This window comes from Osmerus mordax, chromosome 11 (genome assembly GCF_038355195.1).
Source record: "Osmerus mordax isolate fOsmMor3 chromosome 11, fOsmMor3.pri, whole genome shotgun sequence".
Classification (NCBI taxonomy): Eukaryota; Metazoa; Chordata; class Actinopteri; order Osmeriformes; family Osmeridae; genus Osmerus; species Osmerus mordax.
The window spans coordinates 17,440,685-17,463,379 of record NC_090060.1 but is presented as its reverse complement, the minus strand read 5'-3'; the positions used below and the strand labels follow the sequence as shown (position 1 = coordinate 17,463,379).

The 22,695-nt window shown below is 50.1% G+C and overlaps 1 protein-coding gene across 1 annotated transcript; it reads left to right on the top strand.

The window, feature by feature from the left end:
• The first annotated feature begins 630 nt into the window (after positions 1 to 630).
• LOC136951415 (mitogen-activated protein kinase kinase kinase kinase 5-like) lies at positions 631 to 22,309 on the top strand. Its single transcript, XM_067245789.1, has 32 exons — positions 631 to 859; positions 7,877 to 7,934; positions 8,185 to 8,275; positions 8,656 to 8,720; positions 9,105 to 9,160; positions 10,055 to 10,102; positions 10,238 to 10,280; positions 10,404 to 10,476; positions 11,084 to 11,215; positions 11,301 to 11,363; positions 12,399 to 12,480; positions 12,889 to 13,002; positions 13,978 to 14,059; positions 14,597 to 14,655; positions 15,623 to 15,669; positions 15,927 to 15,971; positions 16,067 to 16,087; positions 16,394 to 16,439; positions 16,709 to 16,856; positions 17,085 to 17,197; positions 17,562 to 17,603; positions 17,849 to 17,927; positions 18,128 to 18,204; positions 18,486 to 18,546; positions 18,752 to 18,854; positions 19,083 to 19,141; positions 19,919 to 20,022; positions 20,339 to 20,525; positions 20,656 to 20,724; positions 20,811 to 20,903; positions 21,253 to 21,376; positions 21,771 to 22,309. Exons 1-32 carry the CDS (start codon positions 752 to 754, stop codon positions 21,865 to 21,867), a joined length of 2,589 nt encoding a protein of 862 aa, XP_067101890.1. The 5' UTR covers positions 631 to 751; the 3' UTR covers positions 21,868 to 22,309.
• The last annotated feature ends 386 nt before the right edge of the window (positions 22,310 to 22,695 follow it).

Below are 22,695 nucleotides of genomic sequence, written 5' to 3'. Positions count from 1 at the left end.
ACGAAGCAAACAGTTCAATAATCTGAAGAATCTAAAACAGTAACGTGGAAGGCACATATTTTGTGTGAGACACAATACAATGTTAAACTTTTGTGAAAATATGATTTCTTTCAAAAGAGATTGTATAACTGTCACAATTTGTTTTCTGTGTTAATATATCCGCCTGTTTCACACCTGTATTCATGGCAACATGCAGTACAGGAAGCAAAGCCATTCTGCAGCATTTCTGCACACACACACACATCAGACTTTATGATATAGTGCATTTCATACCAGGAGGCAACACAATGCGTTTCACAGTGGGGGTAAAGGGGGTCGGGGGAGACACAAACTACTGTTCCAGAGGGAAACACAAAAACATTTCATCCACACACACACTTCACATGTTAAAACCAACACTGAAAACCATAGTTGCAAGCCTAGTGAAACTAAAACTCTCTGTCTCCCTCCCTCTTATCTCTATCGCTCACTCATACACACACACATGCACACACTCACACAACAGGAAATATAGCCATAGAGAATGTAAATGAATCACACACAGAGAGGGAGGGACGGAGGGGGGAGAGAGAGGGAGGGGAGACAGTCAGCATTTGACTGTGAATGTGTTTTCTGTCAGTGTGTGTTCTGCAAGACCCGTCCTTCCTTCGACACAAGCAACTAGCGGGGGAGGCTTGTGGTGCATGTGTCTGCGCATGGTGGAGTGTGTGTGTGCGAGTGAGTGTGTGTGTGCCATGCTAAAGTAGTAGTAATGGATTCTCAGCACAGGACCGCATTAGACATCTCAACCAGGAATCCTCAGGAAGACTTTGAGATCTTACTGCGTGTTGGAGGAGGGACATATGGAGAAGTCTACAAGGTCAGAATAATAATTTAATCATTTTAACATCTTCCTTTTCACACTTCCACCTATCTGGACTGTGTTTCAACTCACAGTCCCCTCTCTCTGGGTCTGGAGGTTGGAGTGATGGTTGAATGACTTACTAATAGTTAGTTATAGTTCATTAATCAAAGGGATTTCTGTGTGAACTGAAGTGTGGGGGTTTTGTGCTTTCACGGTGTCTCTCTTCATCCTTGCAGTTGAGGTGTGAGCATTGTTCAAGGAAGTGGTTTTCAGATGAAGTGAAAGCAGCGTTATAGATTTTTAGTAACTTCAGAGATATTTCAAATATAATTCTTGTTCACAACAGGGACAACAACAAAACAGGGATTGAAAAGGTTCAGTTTCAGAAATCTATTTTTTAGGCCTGAAGTTAACAGCTTATATCAAGTTTAAGGGTTTAAGACTTCCTGTGTGTTCTGGGTTGAATCACATTTAGACGGTCAGATGTTATCATACATGTTCTCCTCCTGCCCCCCCGCCCCCCGCTCTACGTCCTGGACCTCTGTCAGCAGTTACTTTTAGAGCGCAGTGGTCGTCATCCCCTGTACTGGTTCTCTGAGCATGTTATCATCAGCCAGTTATCGGTTTGACAGACTAACACTTTGAAGGCTTCTGGAAGAGGTATGAAGAGGGATGAGAGAGAGGGATGAGAGAGAGGGATGAGAGAGAGAGAGAGAAATTAACATTTGGAAGCTTGTGGTAGGTCCTTAGCTTGTGCTGACATTGACCAAGGTCACATGCCCAGCACCCATGTGACCCCAGCACCCCCAGCCCAATAACCCAGCCTCAGCCCCAGCCTCAGTCCCAGCCTCAGCCCCAGCCTCAGCCTCAGCGCCAGTGGACTATAGGTACAGTAGTTTAAAGCAGAACAAAGTACAGTAGAGAAGAATAGAAGAGCATATTTAAGCAGAACTGAGAAGAGTAGAGAATAATTTAATATAGTATATTTAAGCAGAACAGAGTAAAGTAGAGAATAATAGAATTGAGTATATTTAAGCAGACCTGTGTAGAGTGGGATACAGTAGAGTAGAGCTGAATAAAGTAGAAAATAGTAGAGTAGAATAGAGCAGCGTTGAGTAGAAGAGACTTGTCAGGTTAGGGAGACAGAGGCAGAGACAGAGACAGAGGCAGAGGCAGAGACAGAGAGAGGCAGAGACAGAGGCAGAAAGAGGCAGAGGCAGACAGAGAGAGGCAGAGACAGAGGCAGGGAGAGGCAGAGGCAGAGAGAGGCAGAGAGAGGCAGAGAGAGAGGCAGAGACAGAGGCAGAGAGAGAGAGAGAGGCAGAAGCAGACAGAGGCAGAGAGAGATGCAGAAGCAGAGAGAGATGCAGAGGCAGAGAGAGACAGAGGCAGAGACAGAGGCAGAGACAGAGAGAGGCAGAGACACAGACACAGAAGCAGAGGCAGAGAGAGGCAGAGGCAGACACAGAGAGAGAGAGGCAGAGACAGAGAAACAGAGGCAGAGAGAGAGGCAGAGGCAGAGAGAGGCAGAAACAGAGAGAGAGAGGCAGAGGCAGAGACAGAGAGGCAGAGAGAGAGGCAGGTCTGGCAGCTTGTAACAGGCCACACCACCATTCCGCAGGGAAGGGCAAAGATCAAAGTTGAGGGCTTGAACAAAGTCACAACCAGGTCATTTATAGGAAACGGCTTGGTGTCGTCAGAGACTAAAGCAACTAAGCTTTACTCACCAAAGTTTGTATGAATGAGCAATCCTTTGGGAGGGTGGTGTGTGTGTGATCTGGGAGGGTGGTGTGTGCGTGTGATCTGGGAGGGTGGTGTGTGTGTGTGATCTGGGAGGGTGGTGTGTGCGTGTGATCTGGGAGGGTGGTGTGTGTGTGTGATCTGGGAGGGTGGTGTGTGCGTGTGATCTGGGAGGGTGGTGTGTGTGTGTGATCTGGGAGGGTGGTGTGTGTTTGATCTGGGAGGGTGGTGTGTGCGTGTGATCTGGGAGGGTGGTGTGTGCGTGTGATCTGGGAGGGTGGTGTGTGCGTGTGATCTGGGAGGGTGGTGTGTGCGTGTGATCTGGGAGGGTGGTGTGTGCGTGTGATCTGGGAGGGTGGTGTGTGCGTGTGATCTGGGAGGGTGGTGTGTGCGTGTGATCTGGGAGGGTGGTGTGTGCGTGTGATCTGGGAGGGTGGTGTGTGCGTGTGATCTGGGAGGGTGGTGTGTGCGTGTGATCTGGGAGGGTGGTGTGTGTGTGTGATCTGGGAGGGTGGTGTGTGTGATTGGTACTGGTGACAGGTGTGTCTGATAAACATAGTCATACAGCAGGGAAGTGTCAATGGGTTTTGAAACACCTAAATCCAGTGTTCAACTTGGGTCAGTTGGTAAATGTCAGTATAAGCAGAGGTAGCCACAGGGCAGGGGACTGTGACCGGCGCAGCATCACAGGCCGGGGGGTGAGGAAGGGACCAGGAACTCGCTGTCGTCCATTAGGGAGACCGATGTCCACTTGGTGACGAGATCCAGCTTTGGCAGACGGTCACAGATCGACGTCCACTGGCGACCAGGTCCAGCGTTAACCGACCCAGGACCAGGCAGATGCTGACAGCTCAAACCCCCCACACCACAGGGGATGTGTGGAGGGGGGACAGAGAGAGGAGAGCAGGAATTAGAGAATGCCAGGAGCAACTAACAGTTACAGTAATATTAGAATGAGATCCCCACCGGTCAAGTGTGGACTAGTGCAGCAGTTTAGCAAAAAAAGGGTATTTGATGCAGCCCTAGACACTAAGATAGCGCCAGCCCCCCTCGGTTGGAACATGAAATCTGTTCCAGGGAAGAGAAACTCAGAATAGGAATAGGAATAAGAAGCCCCGCCCCCCGTTGTCTCCAACTAGCAACAGAAACAAGAACAGTAACGATATACAGTAACAGGTTTACTATATTTGTAAATTCAAGTTATATGATACATATGCAGACATATAGATGCTTTATTTGTAATTTAAAAGTTATATGATACATATACAGACAAACACACACTTCAGGTTTGCATTATTTGTAGTGAAGTTAGTAGATTAATATTAGATGAGATTAGTATCTGGAGAAGGTGGATGTGGCTGTGTGCTTGTTGTGGAAAAAAAAACATCAATACTGTTGTAATTATGAAGACGGTTAATGATTATGGACTTAAATATATTTGTAATCACTCTTTGTTATATGCTATATTATTGGAAACCATATTATTACAAGTTATATTATAGGAAACCAGATGCAAAGCTGTTTGCTGATTATTGTTATTCCTAAACAATAGTAGGAGACATGAAGCCCAAAAATAAGGTTTAAATAATTAAAGGATGAGTGGGGGAGAGGAGCATGTGTATGCTTTCATAAAGGACCAGGACGCACAGCTATGACTTACGAGACATATTTGTGGAAAACATGAGCGTAGAGCACCTGGTGTGAGCAGAGTGTGGCTGATGCAAAGCGAGGGCGATACGGAGCACACTTCCTCCTGGTGTACAGAGAGGCATGTGTGTTGGCCTGTTTTCATAAGGTAACATTTACATTTAGTCATTTAGCAGACGCTCTTATCCAGAGTGACTTACAGTAAGTACAGGGACATTCCCCTGAGGCAAGTAGGGTGAAGTGCCTTGCCCAAGGACACAACGTCATTTTGCACAGCCGGGAATCGAACCGGCAACCTTCTGATTACTAGCCCGATTCTCTAACCTCTCAGACACCTGACTCCCAGGGTTGATAGAGTGCTTTGCATTTCACACTTCTCGCCATCACAGGTTCTTAAATGCAGGACATTTTAGAACACACATGAATAGGCCAAAGTTGTGGTCTGTAAACGCACACACATGTTATTCTGGCGTGGAGTGTTGACACAAGTGTAGCCATACCCTTTTGGAACAACCTGCTATTGTTGCATTTTGCACAGTGAAAGCAGGCCAAAGTGTATGAGTCGGCCTATGTGCGTGTGTGTTGCATGTGCACGTTGACCCAGAACAGGTTGGGTTGGAGAGAGAGGAATGATAGGAGAGAGAGATGAGGTAGAGCGACAGCTAAATACCAGGACTTGTTTGTCTGTTAGTCATCTTGTTTCCATGGTCCAGGTCTCGCCTCGTTCTACCTGTCTGACAACAGCCTGGGGAGGCTGCAGAGAAGGGGGGTTCTGGGGGGGGGGGGTGTTACCATGACTATGGTGTCCCCCTTTCCCCCACCAAACAATGTGTACAGTCTGTGTCTGTGCTTTGAACAACACTCACACATGAATGCACACCCGTAAACACAACAAACACACACTCTTACAGACAATAACGCTCACAACACATAGCAACACAACGTACACACGGACACACCAACATGATTCATTTAATCAGATATCTTGTTGGTTGTTTCTGTAAGTTTCCTGTTAGCTGGAGGGTGGAGACAGTGAGTCAACGACAGGGATGTCTGGTCAAACCAGGGACTGAATCCACTGTAGCCATGCATCTGGTACAAGATGTTTCCACAGCGAAAACTACAGCTCTGGTTCCCGGCCCTTCATCACAGCAGCCAGCCTCTCAAACAGTTTCTCTAATCTAACTTCCCTAATTGTACTTTGTCTGGGAAATTTGTTTCCAGTAGATGAATAGAGCATTTGGAACAAGAACTGTAGCTGTCTGACCAGTTGTACAGCCCAAGCAACCTCTAGCTACGCCTCACTGGAGATGTGTGGGCGGGGCTTTTGATGCATGAGCCAATAGGCATCAGTTATACTTGGTGCCAGGTGTGTAACAGGAAGGTGACATAAAACAAGAAGTGAGAGACTGTGTCGTATTTACAGCCTCTACAGGGCCCGGTGTGTGAGTGTGTGTGGGAGTGTGTGAGAGTGTGTGTGTGTGAGAGTGTGCGTGAGAGTGTGTGTGGGTGTGTGTGTGTGTGTGAGCGTGTGTGTGTGTGTGTGTGTGAGTGTGTGTGTGTGTGAGAGAGTGTGTGTGTGAGAGTGTGTGTGTGTGACTGTGTGTGAGAGAGTGTGTGTGAGTGTGTGTGTGAGAGAGTGTGTGAGTGTGTGTGTGAGAGAGAGTGTGTGAGAGTGTGTGTGAGAGAGTGTGTGTGAGAGAGTGTGTGTGAGTGTGAGAGAGTGTGTGTGAGTGTGTGTGTGAGAGAGTGTGTGAGTGTGTGTGTGAGAGAGTGTGTGAGAGTGTGTGTGAGAGTGTGTGTGAGAGAGTGTGTGAGAGTGTGTGTGAGAGAGTGTGTGAGAGTGTGTGTGAGAGTGTGTGTGAGTGTGAGAGAGTGTGTGAGAGTGTGTGTGAGAGTGTGTGTGAGAGAGTGTGTGACTGTGTGTGTCAGAGAGTGTGTGACAGTGTGTGTGAGTGTGTGTAGAAGGTGGATGGAGGAGTAGGAACCAGTTGATAAAAAAAAAAAAGAGGAAGCAGGTCCTAAACTGAGTCTTGTGTTTCTAACTGCTTCAGCTCTGGTTCTACTAAGGTTCCACTATGAAGAGCTCTGGTTCTACTAGGGTCACACTATGAAGAGCTCTGGTTCTACTTGGGTTCTACTATGAAGAGCTCTGGTTCTACTAAGGTTCCACTATGAAGAGCTCTGGTTCTACTAGGGTCCCACTATGAAGAGCTCTGGTTCTACTTGGGTTCTACTATGAAGAGCTCTGGTTCTACTAAGGTTCCACTATGAAGAGCTCTGGTTCTACTAAACTTCCTCTATGAAGAGCTCTGGTTCTACTAGGGTTCTACTATGAAAAGCTCTGGTTCTGAGATCAGCAGGGCCTGGAACAAAATGTGTGCCAGAGCAGAGTTTAGCTGCCTCATCAGTCTCAGAGCAGAGCTGCCTCATCAGACTCAGAGCGGAGCAGCAGACATGGTGTTGATGTGTGAAGTGAACACAGTAGTCATAACTATGTTAAACCACGTAACAACACAGGTCTCCTGAGGGGGACCATGTCTGGTGTTTGTTTGCAGGGGTGTGGACCACCTCATTCTACTTACGTCACCGTGGAAACCGCCTCCGGTTTCCATCCTTGTTTGTGTGTGTGCAGAGATGGCTCAACTTAGGTGACCGTTACCACAGCGACGCCTACTCATCTCCTTCGACCTCACCCCAGCAACCCAGGCCTGGCTCTGCCCTTCAGCGCTCTTTCCACTGTGTGTGTGTGTGAGTGTGTGTGTGTGAGTGTATGTGTGTGTGTGTGTGTGTGAGTGTATGTGTGTGTGTATGTGTGTGTTAGTGTATGTGACTGTGTGTGTGTGTGTGTGGGATGGCTATACATCAGGCCCTCTGTGTTCCTCTCTCAAAACGGGCTTTTGAATACTGTAACTGTGATCATGTGTGTCGCTTTGGATAAAAGCGTCTGCTAAATGACTCAACAGAAATGTAACAGTAAATGAATAATATGAGTAAGGAAGTCATTTGTATGTTGGATGCCTTTGTGTGTGTGTGAGAGACAGAGAGAGAGAAAGAGAGTTAGGAAAATAAAACAACAGCATACAGTCTGGGTATTTACAATGTGTGTGATGGTGAGAGTGGGCAATACAGAAGTAGCATAAGGTCACACTGTGTGTGAGTGTGTGAGTGTGTGAGTATGTGTGTGTGTGTGTGCATGTGCGTGTATGTGTGTGTGTGTGTGTGTGTGTGTGTGTGTGTAGGCTGCTCTAGGCTTTCCTGTGGAGGAGTTCCTTGTCTGCCACAACCTCAGGTCTTATCAGAAGTGTATTTACTTATGCAGAACTGTAACAGCCTCTCAACAACATGGCTCTATCTATCTTTAACGAAGGGGATCAAATGGCTGAGCAGTTAGGGAGTTGGGCTGTTAATCAGAAGGTTGCCGGTTCGATTCCCGGCCGTTCGATTACCGGCTCTACCAAATGATGTTGTGTCCTTGGGCAAGGCACTTCACCCTACTTGCCTCGGGGAGAATGTCCCTGTACTTACTGTAAGTCGCTCTGGATAGAGCATCTGTTAAATGACTAAATGTAAATGTAATGTAATGTGTCTGTGTCTTACGTGTGTGTGTGTGGTATGTATGTGTGTGTGTGTGTGTGTTTCCAGGCTCGACACAAGCAGAGTGGCGACCTGGCAGCCATCAAGCTCATTAAGATGGAGCCAGGTGAGCCCAGGATGCTGCAGGACCTCTGGTGATAAACATGTCAGACAGTGTGATGGCACAGTCCAGTCAGGATGACATGCTCCCTCCCTCCCTCCCTCTCTTTCCCTCCCTCCCTCCCTCCCTCCCTCCCTCCCCCTCCCCCTCCCTCCCTCCCTCCCCCTCCCTCCCTCCCTCCCTCCCTCCCTCCCTCCCTTCCCTCTCTCTCCCTCCCTCCCTCCCTCCCTCCCTCTCTCCTTGTGTGTTCTCTCAGAGGATGACTTCTCAGTGATCCAGCAGGAGATCATAATAGTGAAGAGCTGCCAGCACCGCAACATAGTGGCCTACTATGGCAGCTATATAAGGTAGGCCTAAGAACTCTCTCAAAATAAGGACAGCTATATAAGGTAGTTTTACAGACCCTCACTAGATAAGGACAGCTATATAAGGTAGTTTTACAGACCCTCACTAGATAAGTACAGCTATATGAGGTAGTTTTACAGGCCCTCACTATATAAGGACACCTATATAAGGTAGTTTTACAGTCCTTAGTCACCCTGATCCCTGGACTAGGGCTATTCAGATGGCTACAGAAGTAAATTAAGAACAATATCAGTTTGTGATTGTAATGGTGTCCTTGTGTTTGTGCATGTGCGTGTGTGCATGTGTATGTGCATGTGTGTGTGCGTGTGTGCATGTGTGTGTGCATGTGTGTGTGCATGTTTGTGTGCGTGTGTGTGTCCAGGGCCAACAAGCTGTGGATCTGTATGGAGTATTGTGGAGGAGGCTCCCTCCAAGACATCTACCATGGTGAGTGTGTGTGAGTGTGTCACTGACAAAGGATGAGAAAGTTTGGCAATAATGTTGATCTTTTCCGTTATTCCCCCATCCACTCCTCCCCCCCCCCTCACCTCACCTCCCACCCCAACCTCTCCCACCCTCACCTCACCTCCCACCCCAACCTCCCCCCCTCACCTCACCTCCCACCCCAACCTCCCTCCCCCCTCACCTCACCTCCCACCCCAACCTCCCCCCCTCACCTCACCTCCCACCCCAACCTCCCCCCCTCACCTCCCACTCGCGCCCATCACTCTTCTCTCTCCACCCCTCCAACTCTGCTCCCCCAACACTCTCCTCTGACCTCTGACCTTTGACCTGTGCCCCCGCACCTTTGCCATCCGACCCGGCCTGCAGTGAGCGGCCCCCTGTCGGAGCTGCAGATAGCCTTCGTCTGCAGGGAGATGCTGCAGGTACGTCACCTGCACATATGAGGCCTCACACACCTCCTCACCTGAGTCCTCACACACCTCCTCACCTGAGTCCTCACACACCTCCTCACCTGAGGCCTCACACACCTCCTCACCTGAGGCCTCACACACCTCCACACCTGAGGCCTCACACACCTCCTCACCTGAGGCCTCACACACCTCCTCACCTGAGGCCTCACACACCTCCTCACCTGAGTCCTCACACACCTCCTCACCTGAGGCCTCACACACCTCCTCACCTGAGGCCTCACACACCTCCTCACCTGAGGCCTCACACACCTCCTCACACACCTCCTCACCTGAGTCCTCACACACCTCCTCACCTGAGGCCTCACACACCTCCTCACCTGAGGCCTCACACACCTCCTCACCTGAGTCCTCACACACCTCCTCACCTGAGGCCTCACACACCTCCTCACACACCTCCTCACCTGAGTCCTCACACACCTCCTCACCTGAGGCCTCACACACCTCCTCACCTGAGGCCTCACACACCTCCACACCTGAGGCCTCACACACCTCCTCACCTGAGGCCTCACACACCTCCTCACCTGAGGCCTCACACACCTCCTCACCTGAGTCCTCACACACCTCCTCACCTGAGGCCTCACACACCTCCTCACCTGAGGCCTCACACACCTCCTCACACACCTCCTCACCTGAGTCCTCACACACCTCCTCACCTGAGGCCTCACACACCTCCTCACCTGAGGCCTCACACACCTCCTCACCTGAGGCCTCACACACCTCCTCACCTGAGGCCTCACACACCTCCTCAACTGAGTCTTCAGATACCAACATCTTTACTGCTTGAGCAACTCAGCACTAGCCTTCATCACGGATCATGAGTGTCAGATCACCTGTGTGTTCCTCCAGGGTCTGGACTACCTTCACGACCAGAAGAAGATCCACAGGGACATCAAGGTGAGCAGGGAGGAGACTGGGGCTGGCTGGAAACAGAACACAGTGTTCATCAGGGGTCATCATGTGTGTGTCCAGTAACTGGTTCTAACTTCCTGTTGACTGAGTATTTCTGTTACCTCACTTCCTGTCCTCCAGGGAGCCAACATCCTCCTCAATGACCAGGGGGAGGTGAAGCTGGGTAGGTGGATGATGGAGACACACACACACACGTGCACACACGTGCACACACACACGTGCACACACACGTGCACACACACAACACTGTTTTCAGCTCTGAGTGTTGTTTTCTCCCTCTGTTCAGCTGACTTTGGGATCTCAGCTCAGATCACAGCTACTCTGGCTCGCCGCATGTCCTTCATAGGAACGCCCTACTGGTGAGCACCCACACACACTCACTAGCCACACCAGCCCTACTGGTGAGCACCCACACCACCAACCCACACCGTCCTCACTAGCCACACCGGCCCCACTAGCCACATTAGCTCTACTAGGCCAATAGCGCTACCAGCCTATTAGCTCTACTAGCCCCACTAGCCACATTAGCTCTACTAGGCCAATAGCGCTACCAGCCTATTAGCTCTACTAGCCCCACTAGCCACATTAGCTCTACTAGGCCAATAGCGCTACCAGCCTATTAGCTCTACTAGCCCCACTAGCCACATTAGCTCTACTAGGCCAATAGCGCTACCAGCCTATTAGCTCTACTAGCCCCACTAGCCACATTAGCTCTACTAGGCCAATAGCGCTACCAGCCTATTAGCTCTACTAGCCCCACTAGCCACATTAGCTCTACTAGGCCAATAGCGCTACCAGCCTATTAGCTCTACTAGCCCCACTAGCCACATTAGCTCTACTAGCTTCATTAGCCACACTAACCCCATTAGCTCCACTAGCCACACTGACTGAGCCCCTCTTGGCCACTAGCCAACGAGCCACAGCTGGAGGTTGCAGCATGTGGTGACACTCCCCTCCCGTCCACAGGATGGCACCAGAAGTGGCGGCAGTGGAGATCAAGGGGGGGTACAACGAGCTGTGTGACATCTGGTCTGTGGGGATCACAGCCATCGAGCTAGCCGAGCTGCAGCCCCCTCTGTTTGACGTGCATCCTCTGAGGTACACACACACACACACCCTGAGGTAATCACACACACCCTGAGCTAATCACACACATTTACAGGCGTGTTTCCTCTCTTCATAGAGTGCTGTTCCTGATGTCCAAGAGTGGATACCAGCCTCCCAAACTAAAGGACAAGGCCAAATGGTAATAACTCAACACAGTTCTTAGGATACGTGTAGCTCCATGGCGGAGGATTTACAGCAGATCAAGTGATCGCAGGTTCAAATTTACCCCCGTCAAACGCATCACTTTGGATAAAAACATCAGCTAAGTGCACACATCTTCATTGTTCATTCCCCCACCTGCAGTCTGACAGTCAACACTGGGGGTTGAATCTGCACCACACGTTGCCCAATGACCTGGGGCCTGCTCCATGACCTCTGACCTGGGGCCTGCTCCATGACCTCTGACCTGGGGCTTGCTCCATGACCTCTGACCTGGGGCCTGCTCCAATGCCTCTGATCTGGGGCCTGCTCCATGACCTCTGACCTGGGGCCTGCTCCATGACCTCTGACCTGGGGCCTGCTCCATGACCTCTGACCTGGGGCCTGCTCCATGACCCCTGACCTGGGGCCTGCTCCATGACCTCTGACCTGGGGCCTGCTCCATGACCTCTGACCTGGGGCCTGCTCCATGGCCTCTGATCTGGGGCCTGCTCCATGACCTCTGATCTGGGGCCTGCTAGATGACCTCTGACCTGGGGCCTGCTCCATGACCTCTGACCTGGGGCCTGCTCCATGACCTCTGACCTGGGGCCTGCTCCATGGAGCGAGCTTACCGAATAAGCCAGGTACTTTCCATGACATACGCTTGGCTTATTCTCTAAACTTGCTTTATGGGACAGGTTCCAGATGGGGGTCTTGCTTTATGGGACAGGTTCCAGATGGGGGTCTTGCTTTATGGGACAGGTTCCAGATGGGGGTCTTGCTTTATGGGACAGGTTCCAGATGGGGGTCTCAAAAACAAACCTTTCAACAAAGGGGGAGTGAAGGAGAATGTGGGGACTGTTGATTGAGCTGTTACAGGTTCAAAATCCCCTCCCTGTAGGTCACTTACGGATGAAAGCGTCAACAAATAAACACGTGAAAGTTTCTTTCTGTAGACGTGAAGCTCTATTCCATCGCTGGGAGTCTGGTAGTGCAACCCTGACCCTGCTCTCTCTGCCCTGGTCTCTATCAGGTCCACCTTGTTTTATAACTTTGTGAAATCCATGCTGGTCAGAAACCCAAAGAAAAGGCCTGCAGCGTCCAAGATGCTCACAGTGAGTAAAGGGTCACATTGTTTCGCTTTTTGGGTCAGAAAAAATATTATTTTCCTCACGTCTTCTTCTTCGCCCCTCGATCTCTCTGTAACTTTTGCTTTTTCCTTTCCTCCTGGAACCCCCTTCCCCTCCTCCATTTCCCCCTCCTCCTCTCCGTCCCCCCCTCCTCCCTCCCCTCCTCCTCTCCCCCCCTCCTCCCTCCCCTCCTCCTCTCTGTCTTCCCTGCCCTCCCTCCTCCCCCCCCTCCCTCCTCCTCTCCCTCCTCCCTCCCCTCTCTCCCCCTTCCTCCCTCCCCTCCTCCCTCTCCCCCCTCCTCCCTCCCCTCCTCCTCTCCCTCCTCCCTCTCCCCCCTCCTCCCTCCCCTCCTCCTCTCCCTCCTCCCTCCCCTCCCCTCTCCCTGCTCTCCAGCACATGTTTTTGACTCAGCACTGCCTGAGACACGATCTGACCCTTGACCTCCTGGAGAAACTAAGGAACCCTGAGAAGCTCAAGCCTTGTCTGGCGGAGGAGGACGAGATAGAGGTCAGAGGTCGACCTGAGCAACAAAAATATATTTAAAGTATAAGAGTTCAAACATAATTACATCCACTGAAGTTTTCAATACGTGGGTGAACTGCTTGGACCATGTCCTGACAGCAAATGAAGAACATTACATGTTTTGCCAGGATAACTGGATCTAATAAGACCATTGAATGTTCTTCTTGTTTTTCTATGTTGATAATGTCAGGCTACTTATTTATAGACCAACTGCAGTCTAAGGTGTATGACATCCTTTAGCCAATAAATTAAATGTTGCTGAATGTTTGAAGGGCTACACAACAAGAGTTCTAATGAAATAATCACCGACTGTCAAAAAAGAAATTAATGCCAGATTGAGAAGGCAATTTAATTTTCCGATATTGTCATTTCTGTATGCAAGAATGCATTTAGCGATCATTCCTATCAGTTACAACGTCACTGTCATGTGACCGGATATCTGCACTATAAATAGGGAGAGCCACCTTGCGCTTAATGTTATCCACTCCAATCATTCCACTCCAATCCTCCGGATATTGAATTTTCATCGTTTAAAGATCTTGTATAATACATTTAAATTAGATTTCAGTAGACTCTGTTTCCACTTGGGTCGACATGTTACATGTGACTCCTTGACCCAGCGGTGGATTTAGGTCAAACTATGTCCACAAACATAAGCTAGGATGAGGCACTATCTTTGAGCTTCACAACGATGGTTTGGATCATTGAAATCAATCGATTTAGGACGTTACTGTTCTGAAGAATTAGACTCCGTTCTACAGCTGCCTGAATCGACCTTGGATGTTGTTTGTGCGCTCATCAGCAGGCAGACTCACCTGTGTGCTGCTGTGTCTCAGGCAGACTCACCTGTGTGCTGCTGTGTCTCAGGCAGACTCACCTGTGTGCTGCTGTGTCTCAGGCAGACTCACCTGTGTGCTGCTGTGTCTCAGGCAGACTCACCTGTGTGCTGCTGTGTCTCAGGTGGTGGTTCCTGGGTCCATGAGAAGAATCCACTCCATCAACAGACACAACCAAGCTGAGAGGACCAACTCTGACATCAGCAGTAAGACACCCCCTGATTACTTATCTTCCTATTTGCTCAACCTCTAGTAAACATGGTTTGGAGTTTTTATTTGTGTACAAACAAAATAAATGTTAATTATTGTATCTCTCTCTGTCTCTCCCTCTTTGTCTCTCTGTCTCTCCCTCTCTCTATAACTCTGACTGTTTCTCCTTCTCTATAACTCTGTCTGTTTCTCCTTTCTATAACTCTGTCTGTTTCTCCCTCTCTTTAACTCTGTCTGTTTCTCCCTCTCTATAACTCTGTCTGTTTCTCCCTCTCTATAACTCTGTCTGTTTCTCCCTCTCTATAACTCTGTTTGTTTCTCCCTCTCTCTATAACTCTGTCTGTTTCTCCCTCTCTATAACTCTGTCTTTCTCCCTCTCTCTATAACTCTGTCTGTTTCTCCCTCTCTATAACTCTGTCTGTTTCTCCCTCTCTATAACTCTGTTTGTTTCTCCCTCTCTCTATAACTCTGTCTGTTTCTCCCTCTCTCTATAACTCTGTCTGTTTCTCCCTCTCTATTTCCTGTGTGTGCAGTGGGACAGATCTACACCCAGAGGCCAGTGAACAGAAAGACAGACTCACCAGAGGCTACGGTGAGAGTCTGTGTGGATGAGTGGCAAGGTTATTTATCACCAGAGATGGCAAAAGTACAAACATCCTTCACTCAAGTAGAAGTACATATATTCATGTATAAAAAAACTCTTCTCTCCACTCAAGTTAAACTTTGTTTTCCACACGTAGAGGAGAATATAGTAGAGCTCTCATCAAGTACTCAGCAATGATGCAAACATGTTTTTGATACTTTTTTTCAAAAATATATTTTCAACCTTTCTAAACCTTTTTTCCCAGTTCCTAGTTTTACATTTTTGTTTTACCTTTCCAAAAAAAAAAAATCACACACACAAAAAACGAAACGTGCACACTTTATTCCCCAAAACTGTTTCATCATTGCTGAGTACTTGATGAGGACTCTACTATACTGTATTGTAGTTTTTAATATATTTTCAACCTTTCAAAACTTTTTTTCCCACAGACACGTCACAAAAAGTTTATAGTTTTGTCTTTAACTTTTTCCGAAAAATATTTTTTCAACCTTTCAAAACTTTTTTATCCACACACGACAAAAAAAGGTTTTACGTTTTTTCAACCTTTGAGTAACGGCAGTATTTGTACTTACACCAACGAAGCATAATGGTTTCTGTTATCTCACTACACAGTCAGTTCAAACTCAGCATTTACATTTACATTTAGTCATTTAGCAGACGGTCTTATCCAGAGCAACTTACAGTAAGTACAGAGACATTCCCCCGAGGCAAGTAGGGTGAAGTGCCTTGCCCAAGGACACAACGTCAGTTGGCATGACCGGGAATCGAACTTCGGATTACTAGTCCGACTCCCTCACCGCTCAGCCACCTGACTCCCAGTGTTTAAATATCACCATCACACAGCAGAACTACATACAAACACTCCTCAAGTACAATCAACACTTTTTAGGCACTTTGAAATCAGCTGTGACACGTCATTGATCTCAAATCTGCTTCTTTGTCTTGACTGCTTCAGGTACTGCCATCTGTGAAATCCACTGTCAGTGAAAGGAGTCCAATCAGGTAACGGGATAACTCCCGAGCAGCCAATCACACGCAGCGATAACTCCCGAGCAGCCAATCACACACAGCATGATCCACTGACCTTCAAAAGAGTATTTTTGCTCCTCATCGTCATTTAACGATGTTAAAGATTTCCCTCTTTCCTTTTGTTTCTCTCTCTCTCCATCTCTCTCTCTCTCCCTCTCTCCCCTCCCTCGCTCCCTCCCTCTCTCCCTTCCTCTCTCTCTCCCCTCCCTCCCTCCTCTCCTCCTTCTCAGAGATGGACAGATGGATTCAGATGATGACTATGATGACGTTGACGTGTGAGGATCATACACAAACAAACATTCTTCCTATATTTGTTCGTTTCTATTCTCACTAACTTTTCTCTGAGTAACCCTTTTCCCTCCTCTCCCAGCCCCACGATACAGAACTACAGGTAAACTACGTCAATCCATGATCAAGTTCCACTCTCTCTTTCTAACGCTCATTCATTCTCTTTCTCTCTAACTCTATCCAACTCTCCCTCTTACTCTTTCTCTTTCAAACTCTTTCTCTCTATTTCTCTTTCTCTAACTCTTTCTCAAACTCTCTCTGTAACTCTCTCTCTTTCTCTCTAACTATTTAACTCTCTTTCTTTCTGTATCCCTCTCATGAAATTCGAATCCATTTCATGTGTCAGAACTTTCTCTAGCCTGACTAAACCCAAATGACGAGTGTTTACCTCTGTGTCTCCTCCCGACAGACGGACGATGCCGACAGATGACGTTCCTCCCCCTCTCCCTCCCAAGGTGAGACGCCCCAGGCCTCCCCCTCACAGACCTGCCTCCAGGGTTTGTGTTCCACAAACGCAAATCAGATCTCTCTCCTATTTGAATATTTAGAGGAAGGCAATGGTTCAGTGAACTGTGTGTGTGTTTCACCGATGTCCGAACCTCGGGGAGCTACCATGCCGTTAAGGTTGTTGTGCTCTAGTCTGACAGCCCAGGACAAAACACCACAGAAGAAGACTGCGACAAGTAGGCCTGACGATCTCTGACCTCTGACCTTGTCTCTGCAGCCCAAGACCCGCACCAGTTCGGAGGAGAGCGTGACGGGGGAGGAGGATAAGGGGCGGCCCTCTCTCCAGGCCCCGCCCCCCCTCACTCGGACCTCCAGCGCCCCCCGCCCCACGCCCCGCCCCAGGTCCAAACGCAACGTCAAGTCTGGTGAGGATCTAGGCTGGAACCCTTCTCCGGTTCTGCACGGTGCTGGTCAGATACAAATACAATACGGGTTCTATCTAAGGGTTCTATCAAAGGGCTCTGTCCAGAAGGTTCCCCTGCCTTTTTCCAGTCAGTTCTTTTGAGGTTCCTAAAGGTCCTGCTCTACGTAGCACCCTTTATAATTTCAGCGTGCACTTGTTTTGACCCGCTGCCCCTCCCCACCCTCCCCAGACCCACCAGGAGTTCCGGTGGGCCTGGTGAACACCCCCCCAGACCTGGCCCCCCCTGACCTGACCCCCCCTGAGCTTCCCCCTAAGGACCCCCGCAGGAGGCTACACCTCCAGGTACGACACACTGAAGGAAAGATCAGAGACTGGGTTAAAAATATATATTTTGTCTGTTTCAGCATATTACAAGTCTCTTTGAATGTCAGTGAGTTTGTCTTCTGTTGGATGTGGACATGGTTGGATGTGGTTGGATGTGGATGTGGTTGGATGTGGACGTGGTTGGATGTGGACGTGGTTGGATGTGGATGTGGTTGGATGTGGACGTGGTTGGATGTGGACGTGGTTGGATGTGGACGTGGTTGGATGTGGACGCGGTTGGATGTGGACGCGATTTCTCATTTGAGGCATCTAATGAGGATACAAATAAGTTAAGAAAAAAATTATAGTGTTTTATTTAAGTATCGATTCTCTTCGTTTCCAGGAGCCTGTTGAATGTGCCAGTCCTGTCATTAAGAAACCTCCGGTAAGTTTATCCAGCTTCTCCCCTGTATGGTACAGTACAGCCCTGGACTGGGCTAACCTGGTATTTACAGTATGTGTATAAGACCTTAAAAAATACATATTTTTATGATTGACCCTCGTCCACCTCCTCCTCCTCCTCCTTCTCCTCCTCATCTTCCTCCTCCTCCTCCTCCTCCTCCTCCTCCTCATCTTCCTCCTCCTCCTCCTCCTCCTCCTCCTCCTCCTCCTCCTCCTCCTCCTGTACAGGTGTACTTTAAGAAAGTGTTTCATGGCTGTCCTCTCAGAGTCAACTGCTCGACCACGTGGGAAAACCCAACGACCAAAGGTCTGCCTCGTCATAACGCTCATCTTCACAGATCACACAAACACTGGGCGCTGAAACGACGAGGTCGACCCTGTTACACGGATCGTAAAGACAAAAAGAGTTGATAAAATATGTTTCTAGTGTGTAACTGCACACCATCCAGCCTGGCCCATAACTTCCAGTGACCCCCCCCCCCCCTCCCGGTCTCTTCTCTCCCCCAGATCCTCACCTGATCCTGGGTGCAGACGAAGGCATCTACACCCTCAATCTGAACTGCTCCGAGGCCACTATGGAGCTGGTGAGAACCTGCTCTAGTTTATATATATCCATATTCCATAGAGGTAGATTGCGTGCATTCTAATCAGTTTTATTTCTATGATCCATGCTGGTGTGAGGCTACACCAGTTCGATCTAATTTAGTCTGGTGTTTCTACATGGTCTCTAGTGGCACCTGATCTAGTTGACTGTATATCCATGTCCTCTGAGCTCTCCTCTGTGTGTGTGTGTGTGTCTGTGTGTGTGTGTGTGTGTCTGTGTGTGTGTGTCTGCGTGTGTGTGTGTGTGTGTGTGTGTGCGCAGCTATACCCGGGGAAGTGTACCTGGGTCTACACCATCAGTAATGTCTTGATGTCAGTATCTGGTAAGACTCACAGACCAAAATACCTCTTCTACTCATGATGATGTGTTACCTTGTGTGTGCCTTACTTGTGTGTGTATGTGCCTGCATCTGTCTGTGTTGGTGTGTACTGGATGTGTGTGTACCTGTGTATGTATGTGGTGTGTTTGTATGTGTGTGTGTGTGTATGTGGTGTGTGTGTGTGTGTGTGGTGTGTGTGTCTCCTCAGGTAAATCCTCTCAGCTGCACTCCCACGTGTTGAAGGAACTGTATGAACAGGCACGGAAAGACCAGCGGATGGTTTCCCTGCCAACGCATCGCTTGTTACCCAGGTAACCTGTGTGTGTGTTCAAATTACAATAGCTGTCATTCAAAACTCATTAATTTGGAAATAATAGCGAGCTGGTTTCCATCATAGACCGTCCTTTCATAATCATCATCCTAACATCCCTGAATTTGATATCTAAATAAATAGATATTTTTCTGATCTTACCTATCGAGCAACATCACAGCTTGTAGTGTGTGACGTGACATCATGCTGTGTGTGTGTGTGTTTATAGGAAGTACGCTGTGACCTGTAAGATACCAGACACCAAGGGCTGCCAGACCTGCACCGTAGGTGAGGATGGACGGGGCAGGGCTGGGAGGCAGGGCTGGGGGGCAGGGCTGGAGGGCAGGGCTGGAGGGCAGGGCTGGGAGGCAGGGCTGGAGGGCAGGGCTGGAGGGCAGGGCTGGGAGGCAGGGCTGGAGGACAGGGCTGGGGGGCAGGGCTGGGGGACAGGGCTGGAGGGCAGGGCTGGAGGGCAGGGCTGGGGGGCAGGGCTGGAGGGCAGGGCTGGAGGGCAGGGCTGGAGGGCAGGGCTGGAAGGCAGGGCTGGAGGGCAGGGCTGGAGGGCAGGGCTGGAGGGCAGGGCTGGGGGGCAGGGCTGGGAGGCAGGGCTGGGGGGCAGGGCTGGAGGGCAGGGCTGGGGGGCAGGGCTGGAGGGCAGGGCTGGAGGGCAGGGCTGGAGGACAGGGCTGGGGGGCAGGGCTGGAGGGCAGGGCTGGGGGGCAGGGCTGGGAGGCAGGGCTGGAGGGCAGGGCTGGAGGGCAGGGCTGGGAGGCAGGGCTGGAGGGCAGGGCTTGGGGGCAGGGCTGGAGGGCAGGGCTGGGAGGCAGGGCTGGAGGGCAGGGCTGGGGGGCAGGGCTGGGGGGCAGGGCTGGGGGGCAGGGCTGGAAGGTGACAGCAGAGTGGATAGAAAACACAAGACTGGACGACATGAAGTTCTTTCCCCCCCTCTCCCTCTATCTCCTCCTCCCGTCTCTCTCTCCCTCCCACCTCCCCCTATCACCATCCCCTACATCTCTCTCCCTCCTCTCAGCCAGTAACACCCTACCTCTCTCTCCCTCCTCTCAGCCAGTAACACCCTGCCCAGCTGTGTGTTCCTGTGTTGTGCTCTGGAGTCCAGTGTGGTTCTACTGCAGTGGTATGAGCCCATGCACAAGTTCATGCTGGTCAAGGTAGGACAGCTTCTCTCTCCCCCACCTCCCCCCTCCCCTCCACCTCCCCTCCATCTCCCCCTCCCCTCCACCTCCCCCTCCCCTCCATCTCCACCTCCATCTCTACCTCCCCCCTCCATCTCCACCTCCATCTCCACCTCCCCCCTCCACCTCCACCTCCCCCTCCCCTCCACCTCCCCCCTCCCCTCCACCTCCCCCTCCCCTCCACCTCCCCCCTCTCCTTCCACTCCACCTCCCCCCTCCTCACAGCACCTCCCCCCTCCTCACAGCACCTACCATACCTACAGCCTAATCTCCCCACCTCCTCCTTCTGCAGCACTTTGACTTCCCCCTGCCCAGCCCCCTGCGGGTGTTTGAGATGGTGGTGTCCCCGCAGCAGGAGTACCCCCTGGTGTGTATCGGGGTGTCGCGGGGCTCGGGGTCCAGCCGGCCCGACCGGCCGGTCCAGATGGACCACATCAACCTGAACTCCAACACCTCCTGGTTCACCAGCGCCGGCCAGGGTATGGACCCTACCTTTTATATATAATCACTCATTCAGTTTTTTGTCTTCTGTCTTGTTTCTTCTGCTCTGTGCATGTGTGTGTGCGTGTAGCAATGTGTGTGTGTGTGTACCAATATGTGTGTGTCCAGAGAGCCGCAGTTCTGGTACAATCCAAGTGACCCAGCTGGACAGCAACACCCTCCTAGTCCGTATTGACAGTAAGTTGACACAACACGACTGACTGATCCGTGACACTGACTGAGTTTAGCATGACCTGGTTCTCCACTGTTGCTGTTCCCTTCAGAGTCAGTTCACACAGTCAACCTGGAGGGGGCGACGCGGAGCCACAGGGCCTTGCCTGCTGAGACCAACTTCACATGTGATGTAGAACGAATAGGTGAGGAGATGGGTGGAGGGAAGGATGGAAATGTGAATGTCTTTGAACTTCCTATCCCTTTTGTGAATTATATTTTGTCCCTAACCTCATTCTCCTCTCCCTTCTCTCCTCTCCCCTCCACTCAACCCCATTCCTCTCCTCTCTCCTCCTCTCCTCTCCTCTCTCCTCCTCTCCTCTCCCCTCCTCTCAACCCCTCCTCTCCCCTCCTCTCCTCTCAACTCCTCTCCCCTCCTCTCCTCTCTTCCCCCTCCTCCCCTCCTCTCAACCCCTCCTCTCCTCTTAACTCCTCTCCCCTCCTATCCTCTCTTCCCCCTCCTCCCCTCTCCTCCCCTGCCCCCTCCCCCACCAGTCTACGTGGAGGACAGCCTCCTGGGGGTGTGGCGTCACGGTTGGCAGCGGAGGGGGGAGGGGTCACAGGCCTTACAGGAGCTCAGAGACCTCAAGAAGACCTTCCGTCTGGTAGACTCTGACAGGTACAACACACACACCTAAACACACACACCTGCACACAGAGGAATACACACAGGAAGACACACACACAGGAACATGCTCATACACACCTGCTCATACACACCTGCACACACACACACACACACACACACAGAGAGAAATACACACACACAGACACACACACAGAGGAACCTGCTCTCTCTCTCTCTCACACACACACACACACACAGGAATACACACAGAGAGGAATACACACACACAGACACACACACAGAGGAACCTGCTCTCTCACACACACACACACACACACACACAGAGTAATACACAAAGACACACACTTCCAAACCATACACACCCTTAGACAGACATGCTCGTTGAGCAGAGTTGTAATTTCCACTCCCTCCAATCCCCCGGCAGGATCGTTGTCCTGGAAACACGACAGACGGAGGACCAATCAGGGCTCTGCAACCTGTACACTCTGGAGATCGTTCAGGACTACGTCCTCATTCCCTGACCCCAGGGCATCATGGGAAACGTAGTGTGGACACAGAAATCAGACACGCTTGTCATGAAAGGCTCTGGTCTATATGGACTTACACGGGTAGTTTAGACAATATGAGAGTTCCATACTTCCAAACTTGTGTTTTGAGGGAGAGGGAACCCTTGATTGGTTGTTAGAAGGCCTTTTGACCTCTACTTCCTGTTAAGGTCAACCTTGCTGACCTGACTGTCCCTCACAGGCAGGTTCATGCAGGATTCAGTCTTTAGAGCTACAGCCAGCCTAGCCTCTCTCACACTCACGCACGCACGCACACACACACACATACACACACCTGGATTTACATACAAAAGCACTATTAATTCATTGTAATGACGTTTTTCAATGTTTTTATTAATTCAGCACATTCTAATAAAATAGGTATATCAGCCTAAATAATATAATGTTTGTCATTCTTGTCTCTTTGTATTTTACATTTTTACTTTGTCATTGAGGGGAATGTGTTTCTTTCACATTCACTGAAGCCTCTACGGAGCATGCGCACTGAAAGAGCAGCCTAGGTCAAATACAAGTCAAAACATTTAAAAACGTCCTACATGTTGTATTTCCCTACATAAACGTAGTATATTGTTTCAATCTGGTCAAATGATGGTCACGTTGTCCTTGTCGCCTCGAGGTAAAACTGGTGCTGCGCAAATTATGATCTAGCCTATAGATCATATGCACCGGGACACTAACGACTCGACAAATTACAGAGTGAGTGGTCTGGGCTTGCTCGAGCTTTCTGCCTACGACCACCCTGGAACTTGACGCACGCACGCACGCTCGGCACGCTCGCTCACT